The sequence below is a fragment of the Pantherophis guttatus genome, chromosome 8 (assembly GCF_059756535.1).
Source record: "Pantherophis guttatus breed Tessera chromosome 8, ASM5975653v1, whole genome shotgun sequence".
In the NCBI taxonomy this organism is placed as follows: Eukaryota; Metazoa; Chordata; class Lepidosauria; order Squamata; family Colubridae; genus Pantherophis; species Pantherophis guttatus.
Window position 1 is genome coordinate 1,160,655 of NC_142070.1, and position 17,583 is coordinate 1,178,237.

The 17,583-nt window shown below is 46.4% G+C and overlaps 1 protein-coding gene across 7 annotated transcripts in view; it reads right to left on the reverse strand.

Moving 5' to 3' along the window:
* The window catches only part of ZNF638 (zinc finger protein 638), a 42,273-nt gene extending 27,173 nt beyond the window's left edge, over positions 1–15,100 (reverse strand). For 5 of the 7 annotated variants that reach the window (XM_087874417.1, XM_087874414.1, XM_087874415.1 and 2 more), the window contains exons 1-6: positions 14,922–15,100; positions 8,652–10,221; positions 5,763–5,824; positions 5,031–5,072; positions 3,516–3,799; positions 319–626 (exon numbers count right to left, since the gene is read on the reverse strand). In XM_087874417.1, coding sequence (XP_087730543.1) covers positions 319–626; positions 3,516–3,799; positions 5,031–5,072; positions 5,763–5,824; positions 8,652–10,217 — 2,262 coding nt within the window. In that variant the 5' untranslated portion in view covers positions 10,218–10,221; positions 14,922–15,100. The remainder of the gene's footprint in view (positions 1–318; positions 627–3,515; positions 3,800–5,030; positions 5,073–5,762; positions 5,825–8,651; positions 10,222–14,921) is intronic. The other 2 variants (XM_060682321.2, XM_087874418.1) reach the window with 2 other exon arrangements.
* Positions 15,101–17,583: the final 2,483 nt, after the last annotated feature.

Below are 17,583 nucleotides of genomic sequence, written 5' to 3' on the forward strand. Positions count from 1 at the left end.
CCCAAAGGTGCTTTTTCCAAGAGGCAACTGGACGTTTCGCTTCTCATCCAAGAAGCTTCTTCAACTCTGACTGGATGGTGGGGAAGGGAAGGATTTATACTCCTTGCAGGCAGCTGGTCATTGGAATCCTTTGGGAGAGCCGTTGAGGCCACTTGGAGGTTTATCTGTGTCCTCAGGGTCACCTGAGTGGTGCAAATGGGTGTGGAGCCCTCTTGGAACTGCTGAAAGGACTGTGTGGCTTAAAAGGTGCCACTAATACGAATGGGACGGGACTGTCCCACGAAGACTAAACAACGTAAACAAATGCAGATAACCTACCTTATTGGCCAAAACATCCGCTTCACTCACTGGCGCGGCCAAAGGCGGTTTCTTAGATTTCCCCTCAGCTGTGGTCTCTTCTTTGCTAGGAGCCTCAGGAACCTTAGTTTTACTTTCGGAGGAGCTGTGTCGGGAATGTCCTTCTCTCTTGGACGGTTTTGGGGAAATTCTAGGATTTCCGGACTTCCCATCCTCAAAATCAGGCGATGCTCTTCTCCCTCCTGAAAAGCCCTGGCCGAAGGCTTGTTTGTGAATGTGTTCAACAATGCGAGGTCCCAAACATTTCATCACCGCTTCCAAGGCCTTATCTGGGGAAGAAAAGAAAGACAGCATGAGGCTTTTCAACTGATTCTTCGGCCTTGTTTTGTTTGTTTTAAAGGCTGGGAGACCTCATTTGAGACAAAACAAGGGGTCCCCAAATTTTTTAGGAACACAGGCAATGAAATAACAGGGAAATAATATAAACTATGATCTTAAAACAATGAGGGAACAAAATGTTTTTGGAATGAAGATAAATTATATTAAAAATGGGGGGGACGGATGGACCTGCAAATCCCTACTCTCTCGAGAAGGAGCCACTGGGAAGGGTCTGGAAAAATCATGCCCAATCTGGGAAAAAATGTGTGGGAAGGGAGGATGTAGAAGGAGACAGACAGTCCCACACATAACGTGGCCCAGGGCTGTCCAATCAAGGCAACTTTAAGACCCGTGGACTTTAACTCCCAGAATTCCCCAGCCAGCGCATAACCAGCAGTGTGCTTAGTAAGTAAGTAAGTAAGTAAGTAAGTAAGTAAGTAAGTAAGTAAGTAAGTAAGTAAATAAATAAATAAATAAATAAATAAATAAATAGAATGAATGAATGAATGAATAAATAAATAAATAAATTTCTAAACTGCCCTTCTCCCGAAGGACTCAGGGCGGTGTACAGCCTATTTAAAAACACATCAATTAAAAACTTAAAATTATTAAATAAATTCGGCTCAATTTAAAACCCCAGAAAATTTAAAATACCCCAATTTAAAATATTACATTGATAGCCCGGCCTGGCGGAACAGCAGGGTCTTGAGGGCACAGCGAAATACACGGAGGTCGGAGATCTTACGCATTTCCGGGGGCAGTTCATTCCAAGGGCAGGGGCTCCCACAGAGAAGGCCCTCCCCCTGGGTGTCGCCAGCCAACATAACTTGGCTGATGGCACCCTGAGGAGACCCTCTCTGTGGGAGCGGACTGGCCGGTGGGAGGCTATTGGTGACAGAAGTCGGTCGGTACCCGGGTCCTATGCCGTGGAGCACTTTAAAGGTGGGGACCAGCACCTTAAATCGCACCCAGAAGACCACTGGGAGCCAGTGCAGCTCGCGCAGGAGGGGTGTCATGTGGGCACGAGTTGCACCCATAATTACCCTCGCGGCCGCATTCTGGACCAGTTGGAGCCTTCGAGTGCTCTTCAAGGGGAGCCCCATGTAGAGAGCATTTCAGTAGTCCAGCCAGGAGGTGACAAGGGCGTGAGTGACCGTGCGCAAGGCATTCCGGTCCAGAAAGGGCTGCAACTGGCGAATCAGGCGAACCTGATAGAAAGCCCCCCTGGCCAGGGCCGTCATATGCTCTTCTAAAGACAGCCGTGCGTCCAGGAGGACACCCAGATTGCGAGCCCTCTTTGGGGGGGGCAGAGATTCATCCCCAATAGTCAGCGATGGTACCAGCTGACTATATCAGGACGCCGGAAGCCACAGCCACTCGGTCTTGGAAGGGTTGAGTCTGAGCCTGTTCCTCCCCATCCAGACCCGCACGGCCTCCAGGCAGCGAGACATCACATCAAGGGCATCGTTGGGGTGGTCTGGGGTGGAGATGTACAGCTGAGTGTCATCAGCGTACAGATGACACTTCACCCCAAAACCACAGATGATCTCACCCAGCGGCTTCACATAAATGTTGAACAGAAGGGGCGAGAGGACCGACCCTTGCGGCACCCCACATACAAGGCGCCTTGAGCTCGACCTCTACCCCCCTGCCAACACAAACTGCGAACGGTCAGAGATGAAGGAGGAGAATCACCGCAGGACGCAGTGCCCCCTATTCCTAACCCCCTCAACCGGTGCAGCATGAGACCATGGTCGATGGTATCAAAAGCTGCTGAGAGATCTAATAGGACCAGGACAGAGGAGCAACCTAGCAGCCTACTGGGAGCCAGTGCAGCTGATGAAGTAAGGGGGGAGTACCCACCCCCCTGCCTTTGTGGACTCCCATGTAGCTTCCAGATGATCTTCAAGAGAAGCTCTATGTAGTTTACCAATGGATGAGAGTATCTGTAACTCACATTGAAATGAGAGGCCCTTGGCGCTCTCTCAGCTCGGTTGTTTTCTTGTGGACGTTTCATGACTCAACCAGGGAACGTCATGAGTGCCACTGATGAACGGTGAAGCTACTGATGATGTTCCTTGGTTGGGTCATGAAACCTCTGCAAGAAGCAACCAAACCCAAGAGAGCAACAAGAGCCCCACATACAGCTTATTGCAGTAAGACAACAAAGAGGTGCATAAGGCAAAAGCTAACTCCGTTTCCTCCTTGGCCCATGCCCAAATTGTTGAGAAAATTTTGAGGGATTTCAACTTCTTGTGTGTCTACTTCCATTTACTGTCATGGTTCCAAGTCATGATCCCAACCAAGTCAGAACTCTGAGACTGGACCTCTTCTCAAAGATTCTCTTTATTGGGTATATCATATCGGCACATTCAAATGTGAACCCCACTCTTAAATATTTCCCTTGGTTCAGTAGAATTAAAAGAGTAAATGATTCACTCCCCCCAAGTGTCACAGATCACATTGCCCAACTGAGTAATTGGCCGGCTCTTCATCTCTTCTTGAGATGACCTTGGCTCTACCAGCCTGTGTTATGTCTATATCATAGAACAGCATTCCAAACCTCCTATCCTCCCCCCCCCATCTATGTGGCAACTAAGAAAGGGGGGGGGGAATGCCTCAGCCAGTCCTTTTGAAAGTTGACACGCTGTTTTAGTATGTAAAGTGGGTTTTTTTAAAAAATGAAATGCTCTAAAAGTTTGCGATGAAAATGAGATTTTCTCATTTCTCATGCAAGAGAAATACTTTCTCTTAAGATGAGTGCTGCCTTTAGTCCAATTTAAAATGGGATACATTTGGCTGGCTGAAGGCCAGCAAGCCTCTATAAACCACCACCTTACCTGGAGAGCGGATATATCGTCTGGACCCTCTCTCTCTGCTGGAAGACCTTTGGAATGACGAAATGGGATTATAAGGTCGCCATGGAGACCTTGACCTGTGTCTGAAATTAGGCAGTGGCCGTGGACTTCGACTTCTTTGCCTGCTCGGCCTGTGCCTGGGACTCCTGGATCGGGACCGAGTTCGACGTCTGGCATGCCCAGAACTGGAGCGTCTCGACCGCCTGGGGCTAATACTGGCAGAACGCCGCCTGGGTGTGTTGTTTTCATTTCTGTCGCTCTCTCGTCTAGGGACAAAGAATGATATACATCACCTGATGGTTTTGGTTTAACGTGAAACTACCCTAATACAGGGAGTCCTCACTTAACACCTATTCGTTCAACGACCACTTGAAATTATGTCAGTGCTGAATAACAAAACAGAGGGACCTTGGAGGTCTTCTAGTCCAACCCTCTGCTCAGGCAGGAAACCCTATACCATCTCAATCAAACGGCTGTCCAACCTCTTCCTAAAAACCCCCAGTGATGAAGTACCCACAACCTCTGGTGGCAAGCTGTTCCACTGTTTTATTGTCTCACTGTCATGAAGTTTCTCCTTAATTCCAGGTTGCTTCTCTCCTTGATTAGTTTCCATCCGTTGCTTCTTATCCTGCCTTCAGATGCTTTGGAGAATAGGTTGAGCCCCTCTTCTATGTGGCAACCCCTCAAATACTGGAAGACTCCTGTCGTGTCACCCTAGTCCTTCTTTTCTCTAGACTGGGCAAACCCAATTCCTGCAACCGTTCGTATGTTTTAGCCTCCAGTTCCCTAATCAAGGGCCTTATGATCAACAGCTCAAAGTTCTGGCTGTTGGCAGAGCCCATGTTGTTTATGTGAACAAAGTTCAGCACCCTGCCCTGCCCTCCCCCCCTCTGCATCTACTACCATCTTTTAGTCACCCACCTACCCACTGCCCCCAGTTGCCCCCATCATCCAGCCTCACCCACCACCCAGCCCGCTGTACTGCATGCCACTATTGTACCACCTGGGGCCTGTCTCATGTTGCCTTCTTTTGCGCCTGTGTGCCACCAAGGCTTCTCTCGCACCCCAGCCAACTGGTCTTAATCCTGCCAACCAGGACTTCCGTTTTTCAAGGTAGGCATGGGGGGGGGGGGGAAGGCCCCAGCTGTGCCCTCAGGAAAGCCACTTCCTAGCCAGCTCTTTCTTTTGCAAAAGGAGGTCCTGTTTGGCAGGCAGAGGCTCTGCGTGAAGCACAAAGAGAGGCCTTTGCCGGGGCACGGTAGCACCGCTGGGAAAGGAGGTGCACTTTGGCAACCTTTTCTGGTTACAACTGCCATGCAACCACTATGATTTTTTAAATTATTCTTTTCATTAATATGCCGTTAATTCACTAAAATGTCTTTGGGATTAAGCAATAGCCTTGAGTTGCCTGTGAGTGAGTAGACGGCCAATATAAATTTTCCAAACAAACAAACAAAGAAACACCATCACATCCCAAGAAAACATCATGTAAGCTACCTTTTTGTTGATGAATGGGATTCTGGATTCCAGTCAGGATATCTATTTCAAAAATAAAACTATTAATACAAGAATCCTGTAAGCTTTTATATTCTTTTCCTTAAAACGTATTACCTTGAACCCAGTTTGAGTACTGTCCCCATTTTCACTGTCTGCCTAGCTGTGTTTCCTACAATGTTCTCACTGCATGCGTGCTGAGCTTCAGAAAGCTGCAACTATACAACTCTTCAATATTAAGTTGAGAATTCGAACTCATTCCTTCCTACTGATCCTACAGTTACAGGTCAGTATTTAGGCAAAACCCACAGATCCGCATTTTGCAAGGTTTGATTTCAGTTCACAATAGTTTTCTACTGACATAAGCATCTGGCCTGTCCATGAACCCCTGACTGATCTACGTGTTGGCTACACTTTGAAAAGGATCCTACTCTGACTTCTCCCATTTTCCTATGACCATGAATTATCCCAGGGACTGTAGGGGAATCTTCCTTGCTCGGGGTCATAATGTCCCATTGATCACATAACACAACTGCACAAAGAATGGAACAAACCCTTTCAGAGGGATCATGCTGCAAACGTTCCGATGGATTTCATTCAAAAATAGAGCAGGAGCAGTGATATAAAAGTTTCGTTACATAAATTATGGTTTACTTAATTCAAGTATTAATTGAAGCGTTCGTGTTGAAAAAGATGGGGACCCACAATGTAGAGAAATCAAATAAAAACTCTTACTGTTGGCGTAGCTGGCGGCAGCTTTCAAGGTGTGTGGAAGAATTCTGATGCTGAAGCCAATCCTATAGAGAACAAGCAGCCAGGAGTCAGGATTAAACTATGGACTGGGATAATTAATTACCAATTAATACCTTTACACCCCACCTTCGTTCCAAGAAGATAAAAGGGATAGATTTGTTCACCTCCCTCCACCAACTATCATCAAAGCAAGCCCGTGACTCTAAAAATTCAGGAATTCTCTCATTTCTTTTGTGAAGGTGGGAAGGCAAAGATACCCATGTTGGAAAACCCATTCCCTGCTGATCTCAGCCTGCCAAGCAGATCACAGCTCAGCCACATGCAGCACAGGAAAGAGCCCTGGTGGTTTGGCAAATACATAACCTGCAATTTTATGCAGGCTCAAAAGAAATCAATGTATTAATAGAAACGCTGCAATTGCCAGGGGGAGGGAGGGAGGGAGGGAGGGAGGAAGAGAGGGAGAACAGGCACTGCTTTCCTCAGGATGAATTCTGGTCCTTTGGATAGGAGCAGCAACGCCTGGGGCTTCATGGCTCAAACAGAACTACAGGATGATTGGAAAAGTGGGGAAAATGTGGCATTTCGAACAAATTGATGTCTTTGGGGCTAGTAGGAGCACCCTACCTTGATCTGTGAAGCTCCAGGAAACATTAGTTTCCATGTCCCATCATGACTATAATCAATTATTATCAATTCATCCAAATCACTAGGTTTGTGTCAAAAAGCTCCAGACAAAGTCCTCCTTTCTGATTTCCCCAGAACTATGGCATTTCCTTTCTGGGATCACACAGGACATCCTATTTCAAGTGGCATCTCCTACACAAATGGTGTTTATTATGAGCATCATTTTTTGGGGAAAAAAAAACACCCCAAAAACATGCTTCACGGGCTACCTCTTTTAAATAAATGAGACATACACCCTCTTAAGATAAGCAGCAGCTTATACCTGAATGTGGGAGAGCCAAAATAAAACCAGTAAATTTATATTGCCATTTTGGTTGGCACAGAGACTAAACAAAACATGTAGAAAGGAACTTGGGCTCCATTAGCTGTGTTTAAGACCAACAAGAATAACAGGCCACTTTAACACACAAAGCTGACCTATCCCAACTCAATGAGCTCCAAGGAAACCTACATCGGAGCTGCACCTGGTTTATTCCCAAAATTTTTGAAAGCTTTGTACTTTCGAATTAGCAATGGGGTCCGTCTTGTAAAATCCATGCTTGTGGAAGAACTGAGCATTAACCCTGAACTTCACTGACAAATGTAAGCACATTATTAAACCACTGAACCCAGTCAATTTACTTCAGATTATCTGAGCCCAGCCCGACACTATAAAATACATTGTACTTCAATCCTACAGTTTAGGATTTGAATATCTGATAATGTTTAACATTTTAGAATGCATCTGGCACTCTGACTGATGTAAATGTCCATCCTAGGCTGCCAAGATACTCAACTTTATATGCCTGCATGTATGTACAAATTAAAGACAAAATAAGAACTAGTGACTATGTCTATCAAATCTATTTTAACAATTATTTGACTCATCCTTTCATCATTCCGAGGTCAGTAAAATGAGGATCCAGATTGTTGGGGGGACAAGATGCTGACTCTGAAAACCGCTTAGAAAGGACTGTAAAGCACTGTGAAGCGGTATATAAGTCTAGGTGCTAATGCTATTATTAAGAGGCTGAAAACACAAATTTTAAAAGAAAAACTAGAACTATTTGGATTTCTCCTACTTTATCTAAAGAACGACAATATTACATTTTGTTTTGTTATGGTCATGTGCCAAAAATACATTCTAAAAATATCTGCAATGATGCTCTTTAGTTCCTGTTTTATCCACCCCTTGAACTATCAAGGAATGAAAAACATTGAGCCTTAATAGTGCTTTAAGGGGAGGGAAATGTAGCTATGTTGGATGGAGATACTAGACAGGGCCTCCTGGAATGATATTTTATTATGTGTTAAGATCAGTGGCTAAATGTTAAAAACCTTAACCCACAACTGCCATTTTCCTAAGCTACAGAGGTCCGTGTGTCTGAACCTTCCCTTGGGCTGCCTTCATCTATATATCCTCCGGCTATTTTGTTCTTTTTCAATGGCGTGTGATTTCTGGAACCCTACACAGCACCTACCAGAGATTTTCATATGGGGATTATTGGGTACATTGAAAATAATTTGCTTAACAGATGACACAGTAAGCAAACAAACATAGGAAGATAACATTTCTGTACAAATTGTGATCAATGAGTTTCTCACTGCTGTACTAAAAAGTCTCCGAGATTGATCCAGAACATTTCAGAGGCATATGCAAAATTACTGAAATCAGAGAATAGACAAATCAAGACCCGCCAAATCTGAACAGATTCCAGGTGTGACCAAGATGCTCTGGATTTAACCTGGTGGAGTAAAACTTCAAATTCCTAAAACAAGTTAGCTCTAAGTCATCATTCTCCAGACTCCAGATAATCTAAAATATGTTGGATTTCAGCTGCTATCCTCTCCAAGTTTACGCTCTTAAAGTAGAAGCATTCGCCTGGGAAGTACTATTTTGTATTTAAATCTTGTACGGCTTAAAAGGGTGAAGCAGTGTGATGAATAAGACTGGCGGGGGGTGGGTGGGTATGCAATCTAACAGTTTGGACAAAGCTAGTTAAATGTCTAACTATCGCTGCTGCTCTTCTTTAGGAACAGACAGTAATTGAAAGACATTTGAATCAGATACTTATCCTAACTTGCGGACATTTTAAAAATAATAAAATGCATAATATTGTACAAATATCCATAAACTGACCTCCAACACAGAGATAATATATTCTGTATAAATTATGTAATCTGACTGGGGCGGGGGATTTGACTCACCTTCAAATGTCTACATTCTACATTACATAGGGAACACATATGTGGAAATATTCTCGGAGACGCAGCATAATAATCATTCATCATTGACGGAGTAGGCAGCCTCTTCATTTTCTGGGCATCCATCTTGGAAAAAACCGGAAGCCAAGAGGCCTTCACGACCCCAAATGGAGACTTTATAGGCCCATCAATCTCTTTCCGGAAAGGTTTATGGGCAGGAGCCGGTTCAGGGGGAGCACTAGGGCTCGGTCTGGACTCCTCATGAATCCTCTCACGCCGGTTCATACCCCCAAGCATTTCAGGTGCAAAAGGAGGAGGGGGAGGAGGCGGCGCCTGGTTCATAGGTGACATCATGGGCCGAGCTACAGACGGGGGAGGCAAAGCTTGCCGAACAGGTGGCATGGCAGGCCGAGGTAGGGGCGGCCCCACAGGCGGCATGATGGGCTGGACTGCCGGAGCTACCCCAGTTCCTGTGGAAGGGGCGCACAATCCAGACATCTTGTTTGGCGAGTCCATGGGGAAAAAAGACTGGGTGCTTGGTGTGCTTCTTTGGAACCCCATCTGGCGGATTAATTCCTCCACGGCATTCATCTGTTTGCTGGTTATGCCGGCTGGCGGGGTCTGCTGGGACTGGAACCCTTTCAGGGTGTCCTTAGGAGGCCCCTCCGAACCGTAGACCTTCACCTCCAATGGTCCTTCATCGTACCTGTATTTGCTCTCGTGCCCATAATCAATGACTTTGCTCTTGATCATGGAGCCGCGGCCATCCTCGCTGCGGAAGTTCTCCTTTTCGCTGCTCTGATGAGGCAAACTTGGCATCTGATGAGCCATTTTCCTCATACGGATGTCCCTTAAAATCAAAGGCATATTTTCGGGGGTCAGCTGATCGTCTGGATAACGGCTAAGTTCTTCCAGGTCTTCGTTGGACAATCCAAAGCTCGCCAAGATACTTGAGGCGCTCTCGTTGGTATACCGGCTTTGCACAGTTGGGGAATAGTCTGTCATCCTTCCTGGGATGGGCTGACTCTGGCTATTATTTCCAGGGGGAAACAGATTGTCCCAATGAGAACCACATCCTTCCATCTTCTGCTGCTGCTGCTGATGTTGTTGTTGCTGCTGCTCCATATTCATTCTCTCTGCCGCTTGTCTTGGGTCCATTCTGTGTGGAGGCACCTGAATGTTTGGCCTTGGAAATCCTGCCCTCATGTCTGATCCCATGAACCTTTGGGGCATTCCATCAGAATTAGGCGGGAGCTGCCTCTGAAGACCACCTGGTCCAGGTCCCGGCCTGTGAAAAGGCCCACGCGGGATTGGATCAGGCATGCTAGGTCCCCTCGGCCTTGGCGGCATGTTTCCTCTAGGGTTAAACATGGCTAGTTTCAGGAACGCCTCATTTAACAAAGGAGAGGAGGCTACAGAATAGTTGGAAGCAACCAAGTTCAACTGATGAAGAGCCAACTGGGTCTTAATCTGAGCCAACTGTAAAGGAGGCAGGCCCAACAGAAAGGGGCTGACAATGCCAAGGTTCAGAGAATTCACAAGAGGTGCAACATTTTCCAAGAACACCATAAAGCTGAAAGTTAAAACACACAAAAGTTAATTACATGTATTTGTTTAATGTACTTCTTAAAGCGGTTTTACTGCTTTTAAGCATATTGTTGGGAAACTTTGTTTCCTTTAAAAATATATATTATTCATTCGGCAAAGTGGCTGCTTTTAGCAATTTCCGATTGTTCGCTTTACTTCTGCACGATGTACTTAAAAAGTCTAAAGCTGGGTTCACACATGACAGAAACAAAATTTGTGGGATAAAGCACAGGGGTTGAATTCACATGACTAGCTAAGCCAAAACCAATCACACATTGCAGCCACCCAGAGTCGCTTTGGGTAATAAAATGGGAGACATATAATAAATAAACCAGCTAATATGAAGTGTACAGCCTAAAAATGTTCATATTCAACTCAACTGAATAAGAGGTTCAAACGTTGCAACTTTGGTGATTTTATTATATTCTTTCTGAATATATAGAACATTTTATTTACAATGTCATTAGAAAAAAATTTGTAATACAAAAGCATGCATATAATTGAACCTTCAATTCCTTGCATTTACTGGAAAATTATACATACAGAATTCAGTAGATATCCACTAACAATACACGTAGCATTAACTGTACCTCCGGCGTGATAGCAGTGATATTCAAGCAACACTAAGCACAGAACTATCGTTCAATCATGTTATTAATTACCTGGCGGGCATTGTAAAAAAGAAAATATTTCACGAGAGTTACTTTCCTTTTGTCATACTGCATTTTGTACCAAAATGAAAAAATACAGCAATATATTGAAAATGGACACAGCAAGGAAAGAAAACAAAGGGTATGTTTTCATTTATGTGTCTTCTATTCTGGCATGCTTTGCCCCCCCCCCCCAGCAACCACCACAATGGCCAACTTTTTCCATGATGGCTCAGCAGCATTGGGGAGGGGGCTTTCTTCCTCCATTTTGAAATAATGCTAAAAAACAACCACCACCACCATTCTGGGGGACCAGCTTCCTTTTATTCGCTGGTTTCTGGACTCTCTGATCAGCCCTGAACAGTCGCTGCTATGCTTCCAGCTGAAAGACATATGGCAGCAACTAAACTGAAGACACCAGCTCAGCCAAAGTTATGCTGGTGGGCCATGACTCACGAGTAACCCTGGTTCTTGTGAACTTGAAATGGCCAAGACAGAGGCAGGCAACATGATTCCTGCTCTCTCCAGAAAGCCACAGCTAAGCAGATCGCTGCTCTTTAGAAGACTATCTGTGGGACCTTTGTTCAGTCTTACTCTTCATTTATATAACTAATTACGATATAATGTAATCGCGGCCTGCTCTGGGTACAAACAGGGTACTCTCTCAATTTAACAGAACGAGGCAAGAAGACCGAGGCCATGAAATCTGAATGCATGTAATTGATTTAATCTGTCCTCTATACCAGTGTCCACAACCTGCATACATTAGGTCAATGGTCTGGACTGCCAATAAAGGAGAATATTTGTAGCTCAGGGTTGAAATGACGGGTCCTTGGTGCCTCTGAGCTTCTTTTCTTGCAGACATTTCATTACCCTAACTAGGTAACAGCATCAGTGTTAGTGAGGAGTGCTGTTTGCTGTCAGTTTATATTCTGGTGACTTGCTTGTCTGTGTGGGTGAGAGTGCTCTTACAAGATTCTTTGGTTGGGCTGCTTTCTGGTGGCTCTTTGGCAGTTGCTTGTCCGGACTGCTTTGGAAACTACAGATTTTTGCCCAAAGTGCAAAGTAAATCTTCTCTACTTCATCTGAGGTCCAGAGCATTGAGGTTTTACTGCATTTGTCAAGCAGATTATAAACCGAACAAACATTCGTTGTGTGAAACAAAGTTAGCAACAGGGCTACAACTTGGGGAAAAAAACCCCAACAAGATCACATTGAGCACAAAATCATAACATTAAAAAAAGACTAATAAGAAAAAAAAATCCTCATCCTCAGTCAACAATCCTGCTTGGGGAGCAGTTCCAAAGGCCTGGGCTCATTCCAGCCCCACCTCTGGTCTAAATGCTCCACACTCAAAAGCACAGGAAGATTTATACAGATGCATTCAGTGCTTTAAATAACCTAACTGCTGCAAAACATTCAGAGCCTTAAATGTCAGCTTCGGTGTTTGACACCAATACAATTATTGCAAGATGGCAGTGGTATTTTGCCCCAGAGGTACAGTATATTGGCAGCTCTATTTTGAGACTTCCATGCTGCCTTAAGAATGCAGCAAGGATGTGGGGCAGGACAAAGTTTTGAAAGGACTTGGGCTATTCACGTCAAAGTCTTGGTCTATCTTTGAATCAAACGTGTGTTTTCCCAAGATTGCGCACCTAGTGCCAAGACCCCAACTCCTTCTAAGAGATTGACAGTAGGCCATTTCGCTTTCTGCGAGCTCCAGCCCCCCTTCTTCCCTTTCAATACAGATCCCATCACCACCCCACAAAACACACGGAGCATTTAGAGTAATCTTCTCTAAATGCAATTCATTTGCTCATAGAATTCAACTCTGGCTAACTATCAAGCTGTGGTGTTTTTTTTAAGCCACAGAGCTTCATTCAGATCTATTTGCAAACCTTATCAGGATTTACATTCTTACAAGCCAAACCAACTTTGCCCTGCCTCCCCCCTGCCCTCCCCCCCAATCTTTTCCTTCTGCAACAGGCAGCAATGTCAGGTGCTTGTGTTCAGTGTTTGAGTTCAGCTCTGCAAAATAAAAATTCTCAAAAAGTAGAGGAACATTACTTGTGCAAGAACATTCTGCAATTTTGATGCATTTCATAACCAGTTCAGCTAAAAAGCAACAGGAAAGGGGAAGAAAACAAGCAACAAGCAACTTTGTTATGAATCAAAATGTTCAATAATGTGCGGGTGATACAGATCCAAAGATATTAGTTGTCTTCTTTACACAAGTCTTTAAACAAATTGGAATAAGTTCTTAGCTGGTTCTACAGAAACTCCATGAACAAAGGATTCAGCAAGTTCTACCTAATGAGGAAAAAAGGCTTTGACTGTGTTGCTTCAGACTTCTGACACCTTAACCGAGCTTTGCAGTGGGAGAATTACAGAATTCTCAAGAATGCTGCATCCTATTGCCATACCTCCAAATATGTCCTGGCTCACAGTTACTGGTGTGCTGTTAGCTACAGAATCAGAACAAGACCTATCTGTGAAACTCAGACCACTGATCAGGTCCGGCACAGAGAATTTCCGCCCCTATTTTTAATTCCCCAAGCAGAAGTGGCAGGTAGAATTATACCCCTGGTCTTCTGCCTTTAGCAGAAGAGATTGATTAAGAGACTGGACAACCATTTGTCTGCAATAGTATAGGGTGTCTTGCTTGAACAGAGCATTGGACTAGAAGACCTCCAATGCCCCTTCCAACTTTTATCCTGTTATTAACCATAACAAACGGTGCCTAGCTCTTGGCAGCCACAGACTGCTTTGCATTGCTCAGTTGGTATTTTCCCAAAATCACCTGCATTCTCCTCTCAGCCTACCCCGCCTAACCAGAAAAAAAGAGCCCAGGAGCAAATTGTGAAAGGAAGACAAATCCTGGGCTGATGTATGGATAGGAAGAATCCTAATGCAGTTATTGAGCCAGAAAGAGAAAAATGTACCTTCATAGAAATAATTATAGGGCTGAAAGAGAACCTTGGAGGTTTTCTAGTCCAACCCTTTACCCAAGGCAGGAGTCTTTATACCATCCTGGATAATGGAGCATGCCTCGAAGGCGTTGTATTGGTGTGTTTCTTTTAAAATGTGGGTGCAAATCAAAGGTGGAAAAAGTGGGGAGGGCCAGGACAGAAACTATAATGCAAGGAGGGAAATAAAGCTGTATCAGCCACAAGGCAGCTGTGTGTGTGTGTGTGTGTGAGAGAGAGAATGAGAGAGAACACGAATGAACCAAGGGTGTCCACCTGGGGCACTTTTAAGATCTGTGGGCTTCAACTCAGCAGAATTCCCCACTCAGCTTAACCCCTGGTATGAGCACAGCCTAAGAACTACATGGGAGGAGGAATCTAAGCATGGGGGGGAGTGCGGGGGGGGGGGGAGAGACCTTCTCCTCCTCTTGTCTTGTCAGGGAACACCCCCTGCCCCCCTTTTGTCTTGGGGGGAGGGAGGTGGGTCCCAAATATGAAAAGGGGCAGGCTTTTTTTCGGGGGGGGGAGGGGGGAGAGATGGCAGAACCCAGGACATCCCCTCAAATAAATAAATAAATAAATAAACAAATAATCCTGTCTTTTGCCCCCAAGGACCCAAGGCTCTTTTTTGAGAGGAAAATGGGCTGCAAATAAATGTAAAAAATAAATGTAATAAAATGCAATGTAATAAATGAATGTAATAAATGTAATAAATGAATGTAATAAAATGTAAAAAACGTAATAAATGAACGTAACAAATAAATAAATGAATGTGGTAAAAGAAATCTAATAAAATAAATAAGGTTTAAAAAACGGGACAGGCCACTCAGAGGAACAAAGGGGGGGACTGACGGGGCCTGCAGCGCCTGGCACCGCCTCGGGCATCGGGGGGGGGAGTTAAGGGGGGGGAACCAAAACCGAGCCGGGCGGCCCTGCTAGGGAGGCCTCCGGCGCCTCCTCCCCCCCCCCCCTCAGCCGCCATTTTGAGGCCTTGCTGCCCCCGCCGCCCTCCGCCCTCGATGGCCTGGGGGAGACGAGGTAGGGAGGCGGAGACCGACCGCAGGGCCCACCTCTTCTCTGCTCCCGGGCTCCCTTTCCCCGACCGCCCACGGAGGCCTCGCGTCGCCCGAGTCGCGGCACCGCCACCGGCCGCCTCAGAGGGAACCGCCGCCGCCTCAGCCTTGCTGAGGCCGTCTGCGCAGGCGCGCCGCGCGTGCGGAGAAAGTCGGTAAAAAAAAAAAGCCCCGCTGAGAGTGACGCCGCGCATGCGCTCCTTTTCGCCATGCCCGGGACTTCGGGCGCGAGACGAGCGGGGGTGGGGGGGGGGGACGCGCCGGGCGCCTGCGCAGTTCGTGCCGCGCAAAGAGGCTGGATTGCGCGCGGTGGATTCGCGGCGGAGCGTGCAGGCGTCCCGTTTGCACCCGGCAAAGGCCTGGAGGGGCCCCCGGGGGCCATCGCAAAGAAAGCCAGTCCATGCACGGGAGCCTAATCTGCTGGATTGCAGCTGGAATTGTGCAAACCCGCTTTCATCTCCACTGGCCATCCATCCCTCCATCCCTCCCCCGTTATTGCAACCGTCCCTCCGGTGCTTTGCCCTGGAGAGTAACACATGGGAAGAAGGGTTGCAGGAACTGGGCGTGGCCGCTCTAGAGGAGAGAAGCACCAGGGGAGGCATGAGAGCAGGGTCCCAATATCTGAGGGGCTGCCACAGAGAGGAGGGGGTCGACCTACCCTCCAAAGCACCAGAAGGACAGGAGAAGCAGCAACGGGTGGAAACTACTAAAGGAGAGAAGCAACCTGGAAATAAGGACAAATTTCTTGACAGTGAGGACAATTAACCTGTGGAACCACTTGCCACCAGAACTCACTGGTGCTTTTTAAGAGGAGAGTGGAGAGCCGCTTTTTGGAAATGGTGTCGGGTTTCCTGCCAGAGTAGGGGGTTGGACTAGAAGACCTCCACCCAAATTCTATCGTGTGACCATGGGGGGGGGGGCTGCAATGGTCGTAAGTGTGAAAAGCCGTCGGTGTTTAATGTACGATGAAAATGTGATGAAAGAGAAGTAACCTATACGCAAAATTCACATGCAAGGGGTCATGAGACAGCTTTCCCAGCGCTGGTGGAACTGGTCTCTGAACAAATGGTTGTAAGTTCAGGCTAGAGCAGCAGTTTTTGACCTTGGCCACTTTAAAGGGGGGGGGCTTCAACTCCCAGAATCCCCCAGCCAGCGTGGGAAGAAGATGCTGTTGCCTGCAGAAGGGAGAACTTTCTCAGTTCTGGAAGAGAAAAACTCAAGTCCTCGGAAAGGATGACTGAGATGAATTGAACGAACAAATAAGTAAATATGGGTAGTCCTTGACTTACGACCGTTCACTTAGTGACCATTCAAAGTTACAGCGGCACTGAAAAAAGGGACTTGGGCCCCTTTTTCACACTTACGACCATTGCAGCATTCCTGTGGTCACGTGATCGAAATGCAGATGCTTGGCAACTGGTTCCTATTTATGGCGGGCGCTGTCTCCCAGGGTTACGGGGTCTCCTTTTGCGACCTGACCAGCCAAGTCAAGGAGGAAGCCGGATTCACTTAACAACCGGGTGACTTAACTCCACAACAGCAGGGATTCACTTAACAACTCTGGCAAGAAAGGTTGTAAAATAAATAAATAAACAATAAATAAATAAAAAGGGGACAAATGCACATGAATACAGGGTTGTTTCTCTGCGTCATAGAATATAGCTGGGCATATGCATAATTTTGTATTTATATATTCTGTCACACGTAGTGTATATTGGAGGTGGGAACCCTTTGAGAGCTGCAGGCAATGAAATTTCATTTTAATCTATGCCGATTAGCATACGTTCAAAGTTACACTAAATTTGTTTATTCAAAACTGACTTTACATCTCGCTTAGCAATGGAAATGATGAATTGGAACTGTGGTCATAAGTCGAGGACCCACTGCAAATAAAACAGGTTCTGCAGCGGCTGGGTTCCCTGCCTCTCTCCGGTGGCCTTGCTGGGTCTTCCCCTGAAGGGCTGTTTCTCAGCCCCCGGAGAGAGGGGGACGCTGTTAGAAAGCCGAGCAAAGAGGCAGGGTGACTTCTGAGGATTAGCTGTATGGGGTTAATTCTCACACAGGCTGCCAAACGCCGAGTAATAAGAAACTTGGAACAGCCGAGCCAAATGCAGAGGATGTTCCTCCCTCCCTCTTCCACGTCTCAGCACTCTTGCGCTAAAATCATTTCCCGTCTCCTGTTCCTCCGCTCTCCTCTTAACTTCTGGCAACGGGTTTTGCACCTGGACCGCCTGCCGAAGGAGCAGGATGCTTGTGCAAAGTTCGTTTGCAAACTTGCTCAATGTCGAAAAGGAGATGAAAATAGTGTTAGCAAAAACCCTAGTAAGGTGTTGTGGCCCGCCAGCAGCCTGCGCGGATCGTGGCTGATCCCGATGATGAGGAGGCTGGTGTGGGGTTGTGCCAGCAGCCGGCGCTCGCGTCAGACAGCGAGGAGGCTGAAGAGGATGTGGTGGCAGAGGCAGAGACTCAGCCAGGGCCTTCAGAACCTCCAGAGGCTCCTTCAAGTGGAGAGAGTGAAGTGGAGGAGCCTCTCCTCAATGCTCGGGCACGCAGGGCTGCCCAAAGGCAGGAGTGGCTACTCAGGAAGAGGTCTACTCGAGAGTAGGGTACAGCCCTGCTAGCCACGTGACCACGGAAACGTCTTCGGACAACGGTGGCT